Below are 19496 nucleotides of genomic sequence, written 5' to 3' on the forward strand. Positions count from 1 at the left end.
TGCAAGCCTCATTCAGGTGAATGGAGATGATTTTCAGTCGCAGAAATTTTCGGCAACAAAATCTGCCGTATGTGAAGGCAGCCTAAGTGGTTTTTCAGGATGCAACATTGATGGCTTAAGGCTCTTCAGTGCAGTAGCGATATAGCGCCACTTGTATCTTCTCGGCTTGTCTGGTATGGCAGTTCAGCACCATTCAATTGAAAGGGGTAAGCTAAGTCCCGTGGTTTGTAACAGGGGTGCATTGCCACTAGGGATGAGCGAATCGACTTTGGATGAAACATCCGAAGTCGATTCGCATAAAACTTTGTTCTAATACTGTACGGAGCTGGAGTTCCGTACAGTATTAGAATGTATTGGCTCCGATGAGCCGTAGTTATTGCTTCGCGAAGTCTTACGAGACTTCGCGCAATAACTTCAAAAAATTAATTAGTACTGTAAAAAAGCATTTCCCGCTTGGGGAACCCGGGGTACCACTTTGAACCGAACCAGAGGTCAGGAAAAGATTTTTTTTACAGTACAAATTAATTTATGAAATTATTGCGCAAAGTCTCGCGGGACTTCGCGAAGCAATAACTTCGGCTTATCGCATCCAATACATTCTAATACTGTACGGAACTCCATCCGAAGTCGATTCGCTCATCTCTAATTGCCAATGTTACTATGTGGACCTACAGGAGTAGTTTGGGCAAATCTGCAGCAGAAATCCGAGGGTCAGTCTTGAATTCCCGATGCAGATCCAGCGTGTGAACATGCCTTTACTCTAATGGTTGACACTGCCTCCTTTACGTAGTGACCGCTAGGGATTGCTAGTCCCAGGCTTGTTTCTAACATATGGTTCCAACGTAGCTCCCATAGATCAAGGGCAAGGGCTTTTTAACACTTTCATTATTTGTAGGCTAGTCTGATACTGTATGTGGATATGGTCAAAGCTATTTTCACATCTGCGTCCATTAGGAGCCTGAATTGCAGATTTTGTTGCTTTTGACAGGTAAACTAGCACATCGTATGTAAATGGGATGCGTTGGAGTCCGTAGTGTGACAGATATGACACAGTGTTGTTAAAGGGGTTGTCCGATCCCAGAGCTGAACCCGGACATACCCTTATTTTCACCCAGACAGCCCCCCTGCGGCTAGCATCGGTGCATCTCATGCTCCGATGCGCTCCCTTGCCCTGCGCTAAATCGTGCAGGGCATGGGCTCTTTTGTTTTCAATAACACACTGCCGGGCGTAAACTTTCGCCCAGCAGTGTGTTCGGTGACGTCACCGGCTCTGAGGGGCGGGCTTTAGCTCTCCCCTAGCCGTTTAACTGGCTAGGGCAGAGCTAAATCCCACCCATCAGTGCCGGTGACATCACCGGTGTTCCTGGCAGCCCCATGGAGAGCCCCGATACTTCACCGGATCTCCAAAAAATGCCTTTGCCCTGCGCGATTTAGCGCAGGGCAAAGGAGAGCATGAACTGCTCCGATGCTCATGTCAGGGGGGCTGCCGGGGTGAAAATGGAGGGATGTCCGGGTTCAGCTCTGAACCCAGACAACCCCTTTAAGAGAAGCCACAACACAAATGTGAACAGAGCCTAAGGAGAAATACACTGCAGATGTTCACTTGGGAATCAAACATTTCCTAATTGGTATTGCACTCCGTTTGTAGTGATGGCTTACTCTATGTTTTCTCTGTAGTATCGTCGGTTCTGGCTCAATCATTGGCTACGCTGTATTTCAGAATGCTGTTAAATTACCAGAGGTAAGCTTCTTGTACACATAACTGAAATATGCACGTTATAGCACTTAAAGGGATATCCCCATCTTACAATGTTATGCATATAACTGTATATGCCCTAACATTATGAACCAGTGTCCATGACTAGGGCCCAACAAAAAAAATTCATTCATTCTAGGAGCCCACTGGATAACTACATGCAAATGCTACCTGCTCGCACAGCGGCAGATAGCAGCAAGATTCTCAAGATGACTGATTATAGGGGTTCCTGAATGATTTTGAGAAGGCACACCCCTGGGGCCTTTGTGGCCTACCTTTGTACCTACAAGTCATCTCAGCCACCTGATGTGTCTATAATAATAGACGCCTAGGCTGGTTGAGATGATGTTGGCTGCCTCTCTGTATGTAGTACAGTTGTGCCATGCTGGGGCAAAAAATACATTAAAAGGGCCCCTTCACTCTTTGGGTGGTAGGGGCTAGCAATATTTTCCCTTTAAAAATGAAAACCCATTTTAATAAAATGAAAGCATCAGCATGGAAACAGAGTAGCTATCTCTGCTATGCTGTTCAGTGGAGGCCATTTCTGTAATGCCTCAGTCACACGTCAGTGTTTGGTCAGTGATTTTCATCAGTTATTTTGAGCCAAAACCAGGTGCGGCTCTAAACACAGAACAGGTGCAGATCTTTCCCATATATTTTATTTCTTTGGAGACTCCACTCCTGGTTTTTGCTCACAATCCCTGATGGAAATCACTGCCCAAACTCTGACATGTTAATAAGGCCTAACTCTGCATTCCCTGGCGGACACTTACTGCTTTTATTTCTTTATCGGCCATAAAAGTCTGAGATAGAACAACGCCTCTAAGGCCCCCATACACATTAGTGCAGGGATGCTCAACCTGCGGCCCTTCAGCTGTTGTAAAACTACATGTCCCATCATGCCCTGCTGTAAGCTGATAGGTGTAGGCTGTCCGGGCATGCTGGGAGTTGTAGTTTTGCAACAGCTGGAGGGCCGCAGGTTGGGCATCCCTGCATTAGTGCATTGTTGGCTGAACCTGCCAAATACAGCGGGTTCAGTCGACAATCTCATGTGTATGTGGAGCTACCAACTCTACCCGGACAAGTGAATCTTTTCATCCAGTCCTTTTGTTCTCCCTCTGCTCTGTCCCTACTGACAACACATACACGATCGGCCGAACCAATCGCCTGTGTGTAGGGGATAAGTCAAGATGGAGTCAGGAAAGGTAGCTGAGAGGCAGTTATTGAATGTGCATGGCAGGTCTAGAATGTCTCTTGAGCCCATCACACAGCATTAGCAGACAATGAATAATGAAAATTCAGGTTTGAGAACAGTAAATATGTGTTGCATATTCATGAACTGTCCCCCCCCCCCCTTTTTTTTTTCTATGTTTGGACGTAACATGTGATTTTTTTATACTCAGGTTCGTCCGCTGTTTTATCTCAGTGTCTCTGACCTACTTGTGGCTTTTTGCTGGCTCCTTGGGGCTGTCCTGTACAAGCCGCATACTCAGAGTTTTCCATGCTTCAACCTCCAGGCGGTGGGCCAGGTATGCACATAGATTTCTGACCACATTTCACTGAGCATTTCATCCATTTCCACTTGTTGCAGTCATCTCTGTGTTACAATACTTTAAAGCTCTTTTAAGGTAAAGATTTTTTATTGACTACAGAGAAAATCCATAACCCATATTTTTGATATATTGTTTTAGTATTATAATGGGTCATAAAAGGAGACAGGAAGCACATTTACCTAAATTACACAGAGATAAGTACCATATATGCACAGCCAATAGTGCTAATCCGATAAAGGTATGGAGAGCTGTTGCTGATTCCCTGTGTCCCATGGGTTGCGTTATGTCTGGATATTTCAGGTCAAACACATCAGTTTCTATTCGCTCTCCTGACGAGTTTGTGAAGCATCTTTTCTTAGCTCTTCATGTTGTATGTATGAATACATTGACAAATGGGTATTAGAAATCCTCTAGTAAATTGAGGCATGTTAGGCCCGGGCTACACTGCGACTTTTTGTAGTGCGACTGATTTTAAAGGGAATCTGTCATCAACTTTATGCTGACCGTACTGAGGGCAGCATAAAGTAGTGACAGAAATGCTGATTTCAGCGGTGTGTCTCTCATCAGCTAAAAGTAACCAGCTTCACAATCATTACAGCCCAGGCCTGGAAAAGAGTCCCGGCCACCTGAGAAGAGTCATGGTTACTCATGAATTCCTGCTCTCCTGCCCACCGGCTGATGACGGACAGTCTTCTACCCAGTTGTCTCCCTTTCCCGCTAGGAGAGAACTGCCAATCATCAGCGGATGGACGGGAGAGCAGGAGATTATAATAACCAGGACTCTTCTCAGGTAGATTTGACTCTTTTCTAGGCCTGGGCTGCAATGATTATGATGCTGGTTCACAGCAACCACTTACTTTTAGCTCATGAGTGACACACCGCTGAAATCAGCATTTCTGTCACTACTTTATACTGCCCTCACTGAGGTCAGCATAAAGTTGATGACAGGTTCCCTTTAACTATTGAATGACAGCTGCAGTCCTCAAGATTGCGTTCAACTGAATACATTCATTTGGACTGAAGCTGTAGTTCAGTAGTTAAACAGAAAGTCGCAGTGTAGCCCAGGCCTTAGGCCCCTTTCACACGAGCGAGTTTTCCCCGCGGGTGCAATGCGTTACATGAACGCATAGCACCCGCACTGAATCCTGACCCATTCATTTCAATGGGGCTGTGTACATGAGCGTTGTTTTTCACGCATCAGTTCTGCATTGCGTGAAAATCGCAGCACGTTCTATATTCTGCGTTTTTCACGCAGCCCTGGCTCCATAGAAGAGAATGGGGCTGTGTGAAAAACGCATTGCATCCGCAAGCAAGTGCGGGTGCGATGCGTTTTACACTGATGGTTGCTGAGAGATGTTGTTTGTAAACCTTCAGTTTTTTATCACGCGCGTGAAAAACGCATCAAAACGCATTGCAACCGCGCTGAAAGAACTGAACGCAATCGCAGACAAAACTGACTGAACTTGCTTGCAAAATAGAGCGAGTTTCATTGAACGCACGGAACTTGTTAGGCTGCGTTCACACGGGCGAGATTTCCGCGCGGGTGCAATGCGGTAGGTGAACGCATTGCACCCGCACTGAATCTGGACCCATTCATTTCTATGGGGCTGTTCAGATGAGCGATGATTTTCACGCATCACTTATGCGTTGCGTGAAAATCGCAGCATGCTCTATATTCTGCGTTTTTCACGCAACGCAGGCCCCATAGAAGTGAATGGGGTTGCGTGAAAATCGCATGCATCCGCAAGCAAGTGCGGATGCGGTGCGATTTTTACGCACGGTTGCTAGGTGACTGTCTATACACTGTATTATTTTCCCTTATAACATGGTTATAAGGGAAAATAATAGCATTCTGAATACAGAATGCTTAGTAGGTGATCAATTGAGGGTTAAAAAATAAAAAAAATTAACTCACCTTGTCCTCTTGTTCGCGTAGTTCTCCCGGTCTTTAGTTCTTTAAAAAGATGAACTATGGGCTAAAGGACCTTTGGTGACGTCAGATCACATGCTCCAATCACAGGGTCCATCACCGCGGTGATGTACCATGTGATTGGAGCATGTGATCTGACGTCACCAAAGGTCCTTTAGCCCATAGTTCATCTTTTTAAAGAACTAAAGACCGGGAGAACTACGCGAACAAGAGGACAAGGTGAGTTAATTTTTTTTATTTTTTAACCCTCAATTGATCACCTACTAAGCATTCTGTATTCAGAATGCTATTATTTTCCCTTATAACCATGTTATAAGGGAAAATAATAACATCTACACAACACCGAACCCAAACCTGAACTTCTGTGAAGAAGTTCGGGTCTGGGTACCACAGTCGGTTTTTTATCACGCGCGTGCAAAACACATTGCACACGCACGATAAAAACTGAACATCGGAACGCAATCGCAGTCAAAACTGACTGCAATTGCATTCCTACTCGCGCGGGTTTGCCGCAACACACCGGGACGCATCCGGAACTAATCCGGACACGCTCGTGTGAACGCAGCCTTATGCTGCCGATATCCCGCGCCGGCGCACTCATTCCTTTGGCCGGCGCATGCGCACTGCGATGCCCATTCCTTGTACGGCATCACAGTAACTATTGCGCATGCGCAATAGTTACTGTGATGCCGTACAAGGAATGGGCATCGCAGTGCGCATGCGCCGGCCAAAGGAATGAGTGCGCCAGCGTGGGATATCGGCAGCACAACAAGTTAGTACAAAGGCGTTCAGAGGGAAAGGATGGGCGGGCAGAGGGTAGGAAGGGGCGGGGGGATGCAATGAGAAGGCTGAGCAAGCAGGGCACCTAAGAGAGTAACGCCGCCCTGGGCACTTGCGAGCCCTCATTTGCATATCTTCTAAAGATCGTTTTTGAGAGTTCTATAAGTCCAGGATTGATGCCAGAGGTAACGTTTTTATTAACTGTAAGCATGCTAGGGAGCTGTGGGAAGGGTTAAAAAAGTGAAATGCTGGTGACAGACTCCCTTTAAAATGAATGAATACCGGATGCCTACAAAAACCATGGTTGTGTGCATGAGCCCTCAGACTTGGAGGGACATACCCTGTTGTCAATTGTTTCATATTCATATATAGGAGGCATAAACAGGGATCTCAAGTCTCCCGGACGTTCAGGGAGTCTCCCGCTATTAGATAGCGGCTCCCTGACACCCCCATGTGAGACAATATATCCCGGAAAGGTTTACTGATAGCAGAGCAGAGAGATAAGAGAAGTGACAGGAGTTTAGATTACAGGTTGAATTAACCCTTTAGGGTCAAATTGGCTTCTCAAGGAGATATATATGTTAAAGGCATCCCTTCTTCTGTCTCATTCAGTAGCTATATAACTATTGAGAGAAATGTATTTTTTTTTAAATACATTTACACATTTAACCCTCCATTTTAATTATATTATTTACCCCAGTGTTTAATTCACACCCCCTGGATGCTTGTCTTTTTTCCTACAGTGGGGTACTGGCAGTAAACCTTTCCGGCAACCTGTAGCAGTGTCCCCTTCTGGGCGCGTGCGCACAGTGCAAGAAGAAGCCGATGCCAGCAGTCCGCAACGGCGCATCAGGCTGAGCCTGTGCGCACGCGCGGGATATCAGAGCGGGAGGAGGGGGAGGGAGGGAGAGGGAGAGGCGGCACTGAGGAGTAGAAGGCGGCGCTGGGCACGAACGGCGATGCGTGCGGCCGGGCACCATGCATCCACAGACCTCCCCTGCTTGGGCACCTTAATTCAGTGATTGACAGGTTAGTAAAACCTGTTTTTCCGCAGAATAAAGCCCCAAATAGCTTTTATAAGGCCACCTTAGAAATCAGAATGCTACCCTGGACATGAGCATATGTTTAGCTCACAGGGCTTATAGGTGGTGACAGAATCCCTTTAATCATATACATAAATATGATAATTTGGGGCAGGGTAATGAGCCCAGTCCTCCACACCATAGAGCAAAGTGTGCAGATACTGCATATGTTTGGAAAATGTAATAAAAAGTTTGTGAAAGAAAAAAAATGAAAACCTCCCTGAAATGAGTTTTTGCAGTTCTAAGAAAAGATGTTCCAGAATTTTTCCCCCAGGGTCTTGCTGCAGAGTTAGGCCTATTGCACACGAACGTTTTTTTTTCCCGTTTACTGGACGTTTTTTGCGTTCCGTATACGGTCCGTATACGGAACCATTCATTTCAATGGGTCCGCAAAAAAAACGGAATGTACTCCGTATGCATTCCGTTTCCGTATTTCCGTTTTTCCGTTCCGTTTTAACATAGAACATGTCCTATTATTGCCCGCAAATCACAGTCCGTGGCTCCATTCAAGTCAATGGGTCCGCAAAAAAACGGAACACATACGGAAATGCATCTGTATGTCTTCCGTTTCCGTTCCGTTTTTTGCTGAACCATCTATTGAAAATGTTATGCCCAGCCCAATTTTATCTATGTAATTACTGTATACTGTATATGCCATACGGAAAAACGGAACGGAAAAACGGAACAGAAACGGAAACACAACGGAAACAAAAAACGGAACAACGGATCCGTGAAAAACGGATCGCAAAACACTGAAAAAGCCATACGGTCGTGTGCAATAGGCCTTACCATGTTTTTCGTTAGGCTAAGGTTCACCTGTGGTCACCCATGAAACACGGTTAAAAAAGGAGGTATTAGTTCCACTCCTGCAGACTCCCTATGTAAAAAACAGTTACAAGTTACCGTGTGACCATAACCTGAAACCATTGTTTTTCCCATAATAGCATCAAAGCCCGCTTCATCACACTACTCTTGGGCTAAACCATATACTTAAAGAGATTTTCCGGTTCTTTAAAGGGAGTCCGTCACCAGTTTTATGGTGTCCTAACTAAAGCCTGATGCAGACGTCCGTGGAACACGGTCCGTGAGATAATGGACTGGCATTGCTGGAGCGCATGGTGTCATTGGTTGGTATGGCGCCGTGCGATCCTGCAATGCCAGTCTGGTATCTCCCGGACCGTGTTCCACGGACATCTGCATGAGGCTTAGGCCTATTGCACACGACCGTTTTCCCCCCCCGTTTACTGGCCGTTTACGGAACCATTAATTTCAATGGTTCTGCAAAAAAAAGGAATGTACTCCGTATGCATTCCGTTTCCGTATTTCCGTTTTTCCGTTCCGTTGAAAGATAGAACATGTCCTATTATTGCCCGCAAATCATGTTCCGTGGCTTCATTCAAGTCAATGGGTCCACAAAAAAAAAAACACATACAGAAATGCATCAGTATGTCTTCCATATCCATTTCGTTTTTGCGGAACCATCTATTGAAAATGTTATGCCCAGCCCAATTTTTTCTATGTAATTACTGTAGACTGTATATGCCATATGGAAAAACGGAATGGAAACACAACGGAAACAAAAAACGGAACAACGGATCCGTGAAAAACAGACCACAAAACACTGAAAAAGCCATACGGGGATGTGCAGGAAGCCTTAGGCTACGTCTACACGACGACAATAAGTCGCACGACAGATAGGGCACAACTACACTGCAACATTTGTAGCTCAACATTTTGAATGGATTTTCTGCGACTGTTGCGTCGCAGTCGCAGCATGTTGCATGTTGCAGTGCGACACCATAGACTGCCATTATAAAAATTGTCACGCGACATTAGTGCAACAAAATGTCGCGCGACAAATGTCGTCGTGTAGACGTAGCCTTAAGTGCAACATAAACAAGTGACAGTTTCCCTTAGGCCTCCTGCACACGACCGTATGGCTTTTTCAGTGTTTTGTGGTCCGTTTTTCACGGATCCGTTTTTCCGTTTTTTGTGTCCGTTGTGTTTACGTTTCTGTTCCGTTTTTCCGTTCCGTTTTTCCGTATGGCATATACAGTATACAGTAATTACATAACATTTTCAATAGATGGTTCCGCAAAAACGGAACGGGTACGGAAGACATACGGATGCATTTCTGTATGTGTTCAGTTTTTTTTGCGAACCCATTGACTTGAATGGAGCCACGGAACGTGATTTGAGGGCAATAATAGAACATGTTCTATCTTTCAACGAAACGGAAATACGGAAACGGAATGCATACGGAGTACATTCTGTTTTTTTTGCGGAACCATTAAAATGAATGGTTCCGTATACGGAACGCAAAAAAACCGCCAGTAAACAGAAAAAAAAAACTGTCGTGTGCAGGAGGCCTTAGAAACATGCTGGGTCACTTTCTTTAATTGACCCAGCCATTTTTCCAAAATCTTCTATTGAACAGCTGCAGTGCTTAATGATGAGTCCTGAATATTCATGAGCTCCTGCCTCTCCCCTGTCAATCAGAGGCAGGTGGGCGGGGAGGACTCATTGGCACGTGCTGATGCTGTTAGGCCTCTTTCACACGGGCGTTGCGGGAAAAGGTGCGGGTGCGTTGCGGGAACATGCGCGATTTTTCTGCGCGAGTACAAAACATTGTAATGCGTTTTGCACTCGCGTGAGAAAAATCGCGCATGTTTGGTACCCAAACCCGAACTTCTTTACAGAAGTTCGGGCTTGGCATCGGTGTTCTGTAGATTGTATTATTTTCCCTTATAACATGGTTATAAGGGAAAATAATAGCATTCTGAATACAGAATGCATGGTACAATAGGCCCCCCCCCGGCACCCATTCCCTCTATTGTATTAATATCATTGGTGGCCAGTGCGGCCCCCCCCGGCCCCCCTCCCTCCCTTTATTGTATTATCATTGGTAGCCAGTGTGCGCCCCCCCCGGCCCCCCCTCCCTCCCTCTATTGTATTATCATTGGTGGCCAGTGTGCGCCCCCCCGGCCCCCCTCTATTCTATTAATATCATTGGTGGCCAGTGTGCGGCCTCCCCCCCCCCCCCCCCGATCATTGGTGGCAGTGGAGAGTTCCGATCGGAGTCCCCGTTTAATCGCTGGGGCTCTGATCGGTAACCATGGCAACCAGGACGCTACTGCAGTCCTAGTTGCCATGGTTACTTAGCAATATTAGAAGCATCATACTTACCTGCAGCGCTGTCTGTGACCGGCCGGGAGCTCCTCCTACTGGTAAGTGACAGATCATTAAGCAATGCGCCGCACAGACCTGTCACTTACCGATCGGAGCCCCAGCGATTAAACTGGGACTCCGATCGGAACTCCCCGCTGCCACCAATGATCGGGGGGGAAAGAGGGGAGGCCGCACACTCGCCACCAATGATATTAATACAATAGAGGGGGGCCGGGGGGGCGCACACTGGCCACCTATGATAATACAATAGAGGGAGGGAGGGGGGGCCGGGGGGGGGCCGCAAACTGGCCACTAATGATAATACAATAGAGGGAGGGAGGGGGGGCCGGGGGGGAACCGCACACTGGCCACCAATGATATTCAAACTAAGGAGGGAGGGGGGTCTGCCCCCTGCTGCCTGGCAGCCCCTGATCTCTTACAGGGGGCTATGATACGCACAATTAACCCCTTCAGGTGCGGCACCTGAGGGGTTAATTGTGCTGATCACAGCCCCCTGTAAGAGATCGGGTGCTGCCAGGCAGCAGGGGGCAGTCATGTACACAGTTCGTAGTATATTCTAACTTGAAGCGTCCCCATCACCATGGGAACGCCTCTGTGTTAGAATATACTGTCGGATATGAGTTTTCACGATGTAACTCAAATCCGATGGTATATTCTAACATAGAGGCGTTCCCATGGTGATGGGGACGCTTCAAGTTAAAATATACCATCGGATTGGAGAAAACTCCGATCCGATGGTATATTAACTCCTGACTTTACATTGAAAGTCAATGGGGGACGGATCCGTTTGCAATTGCACCATATTGTGTCAACGTCAAACGGATCCGTCCACATTGACTTGCATTGTAAGTCAGGAAGGCCGTCAAGGAAGACCCATGGACGAAAAAACGGTCACGGATCACGGACCAACGGAACCCCGTTTTGCGGACCGTGAAAAAATACTGTCATGTGCATGAGGCCTAATACAGTGTAATAGTCTTTTTACTGTAAGACTTCTCACGGGAAAGTATACAGAAAAACGAATCACGTACATAGGCGGTTGGTAGTAGTCAGCAAATATTTATATTCATAATGCTGACAGAAGACAATAGGGGTAGAAGTGCGTGACTCAGTGTGAATACATCACTAACGAGGGGATTAAAGTGTTCCTGTCATTACAAAAAAAAACAATCATTCCTTAGGCAGCTGCTGAAGTTTTAGCGGTTTAGAACACCGATTGCCACTAGCTGGCACATTTAGGCCCCTTGCAGACAAGCGAATATTCCGCATGGGTTCAATGCGTGATGTGAACGCATTGCACCCGCACGGAATCCGGACCCATTCATTTCAATGGGGCTGTGTACATGTGCATTGCTTTTCATGCATCACTTGTGCGTTGCGTGAAAATCGCGGCATGTTCTATATTCTGCCATTTTCATGTAACGCTGGCCCCATAGAAGTGAATGGAGCTGCGTGAAAATCGCATTGCATCCGCAACGGATGGTTGCTAAGAGATGTTGTTTGAATACATTTAGTTTTTTATCACACGCGTGCAAAACGCATTGCACCCACGCGATAAAAACTGAACACGATAGCAGGCAAAACTAAATGAATTTGTGTGCGAAATCGTGGATTTTTCACTGAACGCATTCGCAACGCATCCAGACCTAATCCGGACACGCTCGTCTACAAGGGGCCTTATTGTAATTGATGCCAGGAATCTGGTGGAGTATACCTGAAATCTACACCAGCTCCCTTGCTGGTGAAATTTCAGTTCTGGCGCATCCACAGTTATTAAAATGTGTGCCCCTTATGCAAGTGTGACAGAGATCAAGACCAATGTACAAAACGCCGGTCTGAATAAATGGCCCCTTTGTATCTGACCTGCAATCTAGCATGTTTGGTGATTTTTTTTTTCTTTGACTTTTAGGACTCTTGTACTGTAAATGTATTACTTTTCCTTATGCCTTATCAGCCCCCGTCTTAGTGTCCATTTTATAGTGCATGTATAAAAACTTTTGAAGCATTTTATATATTTTTTACATATTTTTGGCTTTTTCACTTTGTGATTTTTGTACAGGTTCTAAAGAGAAGCTTGAGGGTGAAAATGTCAGAAAAAATCACCTAGAACAGGGCTGGCCAACCTGTGGCTCTCCAGCTGTTGTAAAACTACAATTCCCACCATGCCCTGCTGTAGGCTGATAGCTGTAGGCTGTCTGGTCATGCTGGGAGTTGTAGTTTTGCAACCGCTGGAGAGCCGCAGGTTGGCCATCCCTGACCTAGAACATGATAAAAATGCCACAAACCAAAATTGTATGTGCTGGCTATTTTCAGCAGTCCTACAGAGAGTGAATGGAGTTGCAACCCACATGCATGACTTTCCGCTCCGTTCATTCACAGGAATGTGACCCCCATTCTCAGGATTGATCACCCTACTTGGGGATACTTATCTCTCCTATCCTGTGATTAGAGGATATGTTTCTATTGTGGGAAACACCCTTTAAGCCTTCTTTCACATATAGCTGTAGCATATAGCGTTTTTACGGTATTTCACAACTTTATGTTTTTTTCAGTAACACTTTAAACATGTTTTGGTAATTATTTTATGTGTAGGATGTGACAATATTTAGCATTTGTTGTCATAGGTGAATTATTCTAACATTTTTGCTCTCTTCTGCAGGTGTTTTATCTTTCAACATATTTGTACACAATCAACTACATGTGGCAGACCTTCAGTAATTTCAGGAGAAGAATAAGCAATGACTTAAATCAGGCCAGTCACTGTATTATTTTATCTGCTTATCTACACTTACTAAGGGAGCATTCACACGACCGTGTTGGTTTTGCGGTCCGCAAATCACGGATCCGTGTGTTCCGTATGTCTTCAGTTTTCTTTCCATTTCCGTTCCGTAAGTCAGTATAATATGGACGTGGTGCTTCCATGTGTCATCCGTTTTTCACTGTCTGCAAAAAACTGAAATGGGACTGAAATGGGGTTTCCTAGAATGTTTTCAGTCCAGGGGTCTGCAAAAAACGGATGACATACAGATACATTTCCGTGTGCTATCCGTTTTTTACGGACCCATTGACTTTCTATGGGGCCACTAACCGCAATTTGCGGCCAAGTATAGGACATGTTCTAAAATAAAAGGAACGGACACGCGGAATGGACAGCAAACGGACGACAATGAAAGGCATTGCGCAATTTTTGCGGACCCATAGAAATGAATGTGTCTGTGCATTGTCCGCATAAATTGCGGAACGGACGTGGAAGAAAAACACGGTCATGTGAATGCTCTACTGTTGTTTTATCATTAGAGGGTCTGGTATAATCAGTCTTGACGTCCACGCCCCAATTGTTCCAGTTGTATGTCTTCTCTTTACCTTTACTTTGTTTAAATGGGTTGTCTGATGGTATAATATATAATAATAAGCCCCTGCGCCAGCCTCTACTTAAAGGTGCTGTCCCACGAAAAATATTCGACAGTTTTCAAACCAGCACCTGGATCTCAGAACTTGCATGTAATTAAAAATGTTGTATAGCTACTGAGTTATTCAATAAAATTTATATGTATCGTGCCACTTAATTTGTTATTTCTTTGACCTGCTCTCTGAGAAGGCCGCACATGCTCAGTTTCATCTTTCAACTGCCTCCTGATCTGTGATAGGGAGAGCTGCAGTGGAATAGACAGGCCTACATTTATTGTTGTTTCTCCCACTATGCTATGCAGTTTATAGCTTCTGTTTGAGTTGTGGATAGCTGGTGTGTGGCTCTCGGCTGAGTTTCTGGTGCTGCCATAGCCACTTGAAGTTAAGTGTTTTCTTTCCCTTTTGTATTTTGTTTGGGTTGATTTGTGTATTGCATTTCCCTGTCATTTGTATTAAGGCCTCTGCGAGACTCCTGTTCGTCCTTCCTTTTGGAGGAACAGGTTGTCTCAGTCCTGACATTAGTACCAGGGTCCTATAGGGTGAGTTAGGACACTAGGTATTCCTGTGTATGAACTCACCTACCTCTGGGATCTGTTCATACTGGTAGTCAGTCAGGACTTTGATTAGGGTTTTACTAGGAGGTGTTTATCTCCTTTCTCTAGTTTCCAGGCCTTATTCCCTCACCCCTTTCCCTCCTATGTTCGGTGTGGTGTTTCCCTCCCACACCCGAACGTGACAGCAGGATACCGTGGTGTGTCCTGTATAAGCCAACGTTATAGCAATCCATCCTTATATCACAACTTCTCTTTTTAGATTTCAGATAAAGAATGCTGCATTGGGAGAGTAGCAACAGTTCTATGCAGGTAAAATCTAATTATACTGTGAGTGATGGTGGTCATTGTTATTAGACGTTTTATAATCTCATTATTCCTAACTGCCAATAAGTATTGTACCGTGATGTGGCAAGTAGTGCTACTAGTCTCTCTGCAAGTACAGCACATGTATTTTATTCTATACTTGCCTCAAAGCTACAGCAGTTTGTGATAAACCGCTGTGGCTTTGCCATATGGCACTTTACCTTCCAATTTCCACTACTTGGAAACCCAACTTAAATGTGCTCAACAATATCTTCTATAACCCAAATGATTATACCACAAGTAAGTCAACTTGGTGAAAATGGCACATGGCCCATGATGTCCAGCATTGGACGCTCATTTGCATTAGCTATGCCCAGTCTCTGTTCATTAGTTCATTAATAAGATGACATAAAGTCAAGAGTGTTGTAAATTAGTCTGCTAAATGGGCAAAACTGTGATTTAATCCCTGTTGACATGGTTTTTTTGGCATCCATTTAATGGAGGAAAATGAGAAAAAAAAGCTCTGATAGATACATCAAAAGCAGTCTGTGACGCATGTCTAATCTGCATTCCTTAGCCATAGGCTATAATGGCATTTGGGTATGGCCTCATGCACATGACCGTCTCTGTTTTGTGGTCCATAAACCGCGGATGCACAAAATACAGATACCAAATGTGTCTGTCCTGCACTTTCCTGACTTTCCTGTCCCACCTTACTAATTATGCCTATTCTTGTCTGCAAAATGGAAAAGAATAGGACATGTTCTATTTTTAATTTTTTTGCAGGATGGACATACGGCCGCACGGTTGCAGGCAGTACACGGATGACATAAGTCTGCTGGACGCATTTTTTGCAGGCCCATAGAAATTAATGGATCCACGTATGATCCGCAAAAAATGCAGATCGGACGTGGACCGAAAATATGGTCGTGTGCATGGGGCCTAATGGATACATCATCAAAAGGTGTTGAAAATGTATCAATTTAACAGATGCATTTGTCAACAATAGGTTCCAAATATGATAAAATAATAATGTATACAGCTATCTATGTATAGACACTTAAAGGGATTCTGTCATGAGATTTGAGGCCTATAACCTAAACATATGGCCAGGTCCCTACTAATACCCTGAATCCGAAACTGACCTTATTAAATGTGCCTGTGGCTCTATTAGCATATAAAACAGGTTTTTATAACCTGTCACTCACATACCAAATGTGTCCATCATGCAGGGTGCCCGGCTGCAACCGCCTTCCGACTAGAAATCGCCGCCCTCCCTTTCAATAGAGCCGCCTCCCTCACCTCAGCGCCGCCTCCGAAATCGTCCGCTCTCCTCAGCCAGATCCCGCGCGTGCACACTAGGTATAACTAGAAATAGATCAAAAGGGAGCCTCTGTAGAAAAGCAGCCTGTGTGCTCCGAACAGCTTTGCACCCGGCTGTAAGAGGTTGGATGGCTGCAATAGGACGGTCAAGGCAGGTTTGAGCGAAGTGCGCCGGCCGGCGCTTGTGCACTTCGCTCAACGAGGCCGCTGCCAGGAGTCCGCACGGGCGCATCAGGTTATACCTAGTGCGCACCGGCGGGATCTGGCTGAGGAGAGCGGACGATTTCGGAGGCGGCGCTGAGGTGAGGGAGGCGGCGATGAGGTGAGGTAGGCTGCTCTATTAAAAGGGAGGGCGGCGATTTCTAGTCGGAAGGCGGTTGCAGCCGGGCACCCTGTATGATGAGACGTCCCCTAGGACACATTTGGTACGTGAGTGACAGGTTATAAAAACCTGTTTTATATGCTAATAGAGCCACAGGCACATTTAATAAGGTCAGTTTCGGATTCAGGGTATTAGTAGGGACCTGGCCATATGTTTAGGTTATAGGCCTCAAATCTCATGACAGAATCCCTTTAAACAGAGAATGCTGTCAATCACTGATAACACCTCCCTCATGGGTTGGTCTTAAGTTGGAAAAAGCAGAGATATTAATGTATAAATTAAAATTTTTACTGAATCTTTTCCCACCAAACTATATTTCAATCTGCTCATCTCTTTCTCCTCTATAACCTACTACCTGCAGATTGCACTGCATTTTGTTGTGACAGGTTCTCTTTAGTCTACATAGCTATATCCATTTGGGAATTGCTATGGACATTGGTTATGTAACCACAGTATCATCTAACTGGTTTGATGTTGGACTAGTCCTAAGGACATTATCCTGGCAGTCCCCTGGTTTTCACCCTTTAGCAGCTATACAGGGATCCGGTCTTCGCTGCAGGGAAGCCACCAAGCTGCTACATTTTTGAATAGTCTTGGTGTAGTTAGCTCAATCAAAAGGGGAGTTTGACTTTGGTGTAGTTAGCAACTGACAAAACAGGCCAAAATTACCAAGATCATAGATATAACCAGGCAGAACCAGACTGAGGACAAACAGGCAAAATCCACGAAACAGACTTTAGAACACAGTTCAGACATGGCAGATACATGAGCAGAAACTTAGCAAGATGGAACAGACAGAACACTAAGGAACAGGTCACACATGGCAGGTCCAGATACAAAAACTTGGCAAGGCAGATCAGACAAGAACTAGGGACTTCATTGACAAGCAGAACTAGGACAGAATACAGACTTAAGAGCAAACTGAACTTGGATAGAATTTTTACACGTACAGAACATGAAAAGATCCAGCAGTATGAATTTGCATAGCCAGGGACTGTAAACACAACTCTATAGCAAGTTAAGAACTCTGGAAATACAGTCAGGTCCATAAATATTGGTACATCAACACAATTGTAACATTTCTGGCTCTATACACCACCACAATGGATTTGAAATTAAACAAACAAGATGTGCTTTAACTGCAGACTGTCAGCTTTAATTTGAGGATATTTACATCCAAATCAGGTGAACGGTGTAGGAATTACAACAGTTTGCATATGTGCCTCCCACTTGTTAAGGAACCAAAAGTAATGGGACAATTGGCTTCTCAGCTGTTCCATGGCCAGGTGTGTGTTATTCCCTCATTATCCCAATTACAATGAAAAGATAAAAGGTCCAGAGTTCATGTCAAGTGTGCTATTTGCATTTGCAATCTGTTGCTGTCAACTCTCAAGATGAGATCCAAAGAGCTGTCATCATCAGTGAAGCAAGCCATCATTAGGCGGAAAAAAACAAAACAAACCCATCAGAGAGATAGCAAAAACATTAGGCGTGGCCAAAACAACTGTTTGGAACATTCTTAAAAAGAAGGAACGCACCGATGAGCTCAGCAACACCAAAAGACCCGGAAGACCACGGAAAACAACTGTGGTGGATGACCGAAGAATTATTTCCCTGGTGAAGAAAACACCCTTCACAACAGTTGGCCAGATCAAGAACACTCTCCAGGAGGTAGGTGTATGTGTGTCAAAGTCAACAATCAAGAGAAGACTTCACCAGAGTGAATACAGAGGGTTCACCACAAGATGTAAACCATTGGTGAGCCTCAAAAACAGGAAGGCCAGATTAGAGTTTGCCAAACGACATCTAAAAAAGCCTTCATAGTTCTGGAACAACATCCTATGGACAGATGAGACCAAGATCAACTTGTACCAGAGTGATGGGAAGAGAAGAGTATGTAGAAGGAAAGGAACTGCTCATGATCCTAAGCATACCACCTCATCAGTGAAGCATGGTGGTGGTAGTGTCATGGCGTGGGCATGTATGGCTGCCAATTGAACTGGTTCTCTTGTATTTATTGATGATGTGACTGCTGACAAAAGCAGCAGGATGAATTCTGAAGTGTTTCGGGCAATATTATCTGCTCATATTCAGCCAAATGCTTCAGAATTCATTGGACGGTGCTTCACAGTGCAGATGGACAATGACCCAAAGCATACTGCAAAAGCAACCAAAGAGTTTTTTAAGGTAAAGAAGTGGAATGTTATGCAATGGCCAAGTCAATCATCTGACCTGAATCCGATTGAGCATGCATTTCACTTGCTGAAGACAAAACTGAAGGGAAAATGCCCCAAGAACAAGCAGGAACTTAAGACAGTTGCAGTAGAGGCCTGGCAGAGCATCACGAGGGATGAAACCCAGTGTCTGGTGATGTCTATGCGTTCCAGACTTCAGGCTGTAATTGACTGCAAAGGATTTGCAACCAAGTATTAAAAAGTGAAAGTTTGATTTATGATTATCATTGTGTCCCATTACTTTTGGTCCCTTAACAAGTGGGAGGCACATATGCAAACTGTTGTAATTCCTACACCGTTCACCTGATTTGGATGTAAATACCCTCAAATTAAAGCTGACAGTCTGCAGTTAAAGCACATCTTGTTCGTTTCATTTCAAATCCATTGTGATGGTGTATAGAGCCAAAAATTTTAGAATTGTGTCGATGTCCCAATATAAATATCATGGGTAATACATGTTTTGTTGTTTTGCTCAGTTAGTTGTTATTTTTATGTTGGCTTGAAAAAGCCAACATACTGTTATTCGTTGGTGGTTCAGCTTATTATTACTCTTGGCGCCCCCTCTCTTTCTAAACGCTACTCCTCCTACAGTTTTGGGGGTACATACCCCAAACTTTCCACACTTCTTCGTCCTATAGTGAACTTTGTTGCTTGTGCTTTAATAATTGTTTCCACCCTCCGGGCCCCTGTGGCGGGCCCCCAAACGCCACTTTTTTCCCATAGACTTTGACAGGGAAAATTTTCAAGTCGCTCTGTAGTTTTGAAGCTACATTCCCCAAACTCGGATCACATATTGTTGGTGTCACCCCGAACAAAACTGTGAATTTTGGGGGGACACCCCAAAGTAAGCGGAGCCAGCAACGGCCAATGAAAATTTAGCAATTTTCTATACGCTACTCCTCCCACAGTTTTAGGAGTACAATTACCAAACTTCACTTGTTCGGCACATACCCGAATAGATTGCTTGTGCTTTGGTAAGCGATCCCACCCTGCGGGCCCCTG

General features: G+C 44.9%; 1 protein-coding gene across 1 annotated transcript in view; it reads left to right on the plus strand.

Moving 5' to 3' along the window:
* The window catches only part of TMEM116 (transmembrane protein 116), a 78874-nt gene that overhangs the window by 25012 nt on the left and 34366 nt on the right, over positions 1–19496 (plus strand). Inside the window, exons 3-6 of the mRNA XM_040416056.1 lie at positions 1678–1741; positions 3160–3285; positions 12950–13042; positions 14512–14561. Of these exons, the coding sequence (XP_040271990.1) occupies positions 1678–1741; positions 3160–3285; positions 12950–13042; positions 14512–14561 (333 nt within the window). The remainder of the gene's footprint in view (positions 1–1677; positions 1742–3159; positions 3286–12949; positions 13043–14511; positions 14562–19496) is intronic.

This window comes from Bufo bufo, chromosome 2 (genome assembly GCF_905171765.1).
Source record: "Bufo bufo chromosome 2, aBufBuf1.1, whole genome shotgun sequence".
NCBI lineage: Eukaryota > Metazoa > Chordata > Amphibia > Anura > Bufonidae > Bufo > Bufo bufo.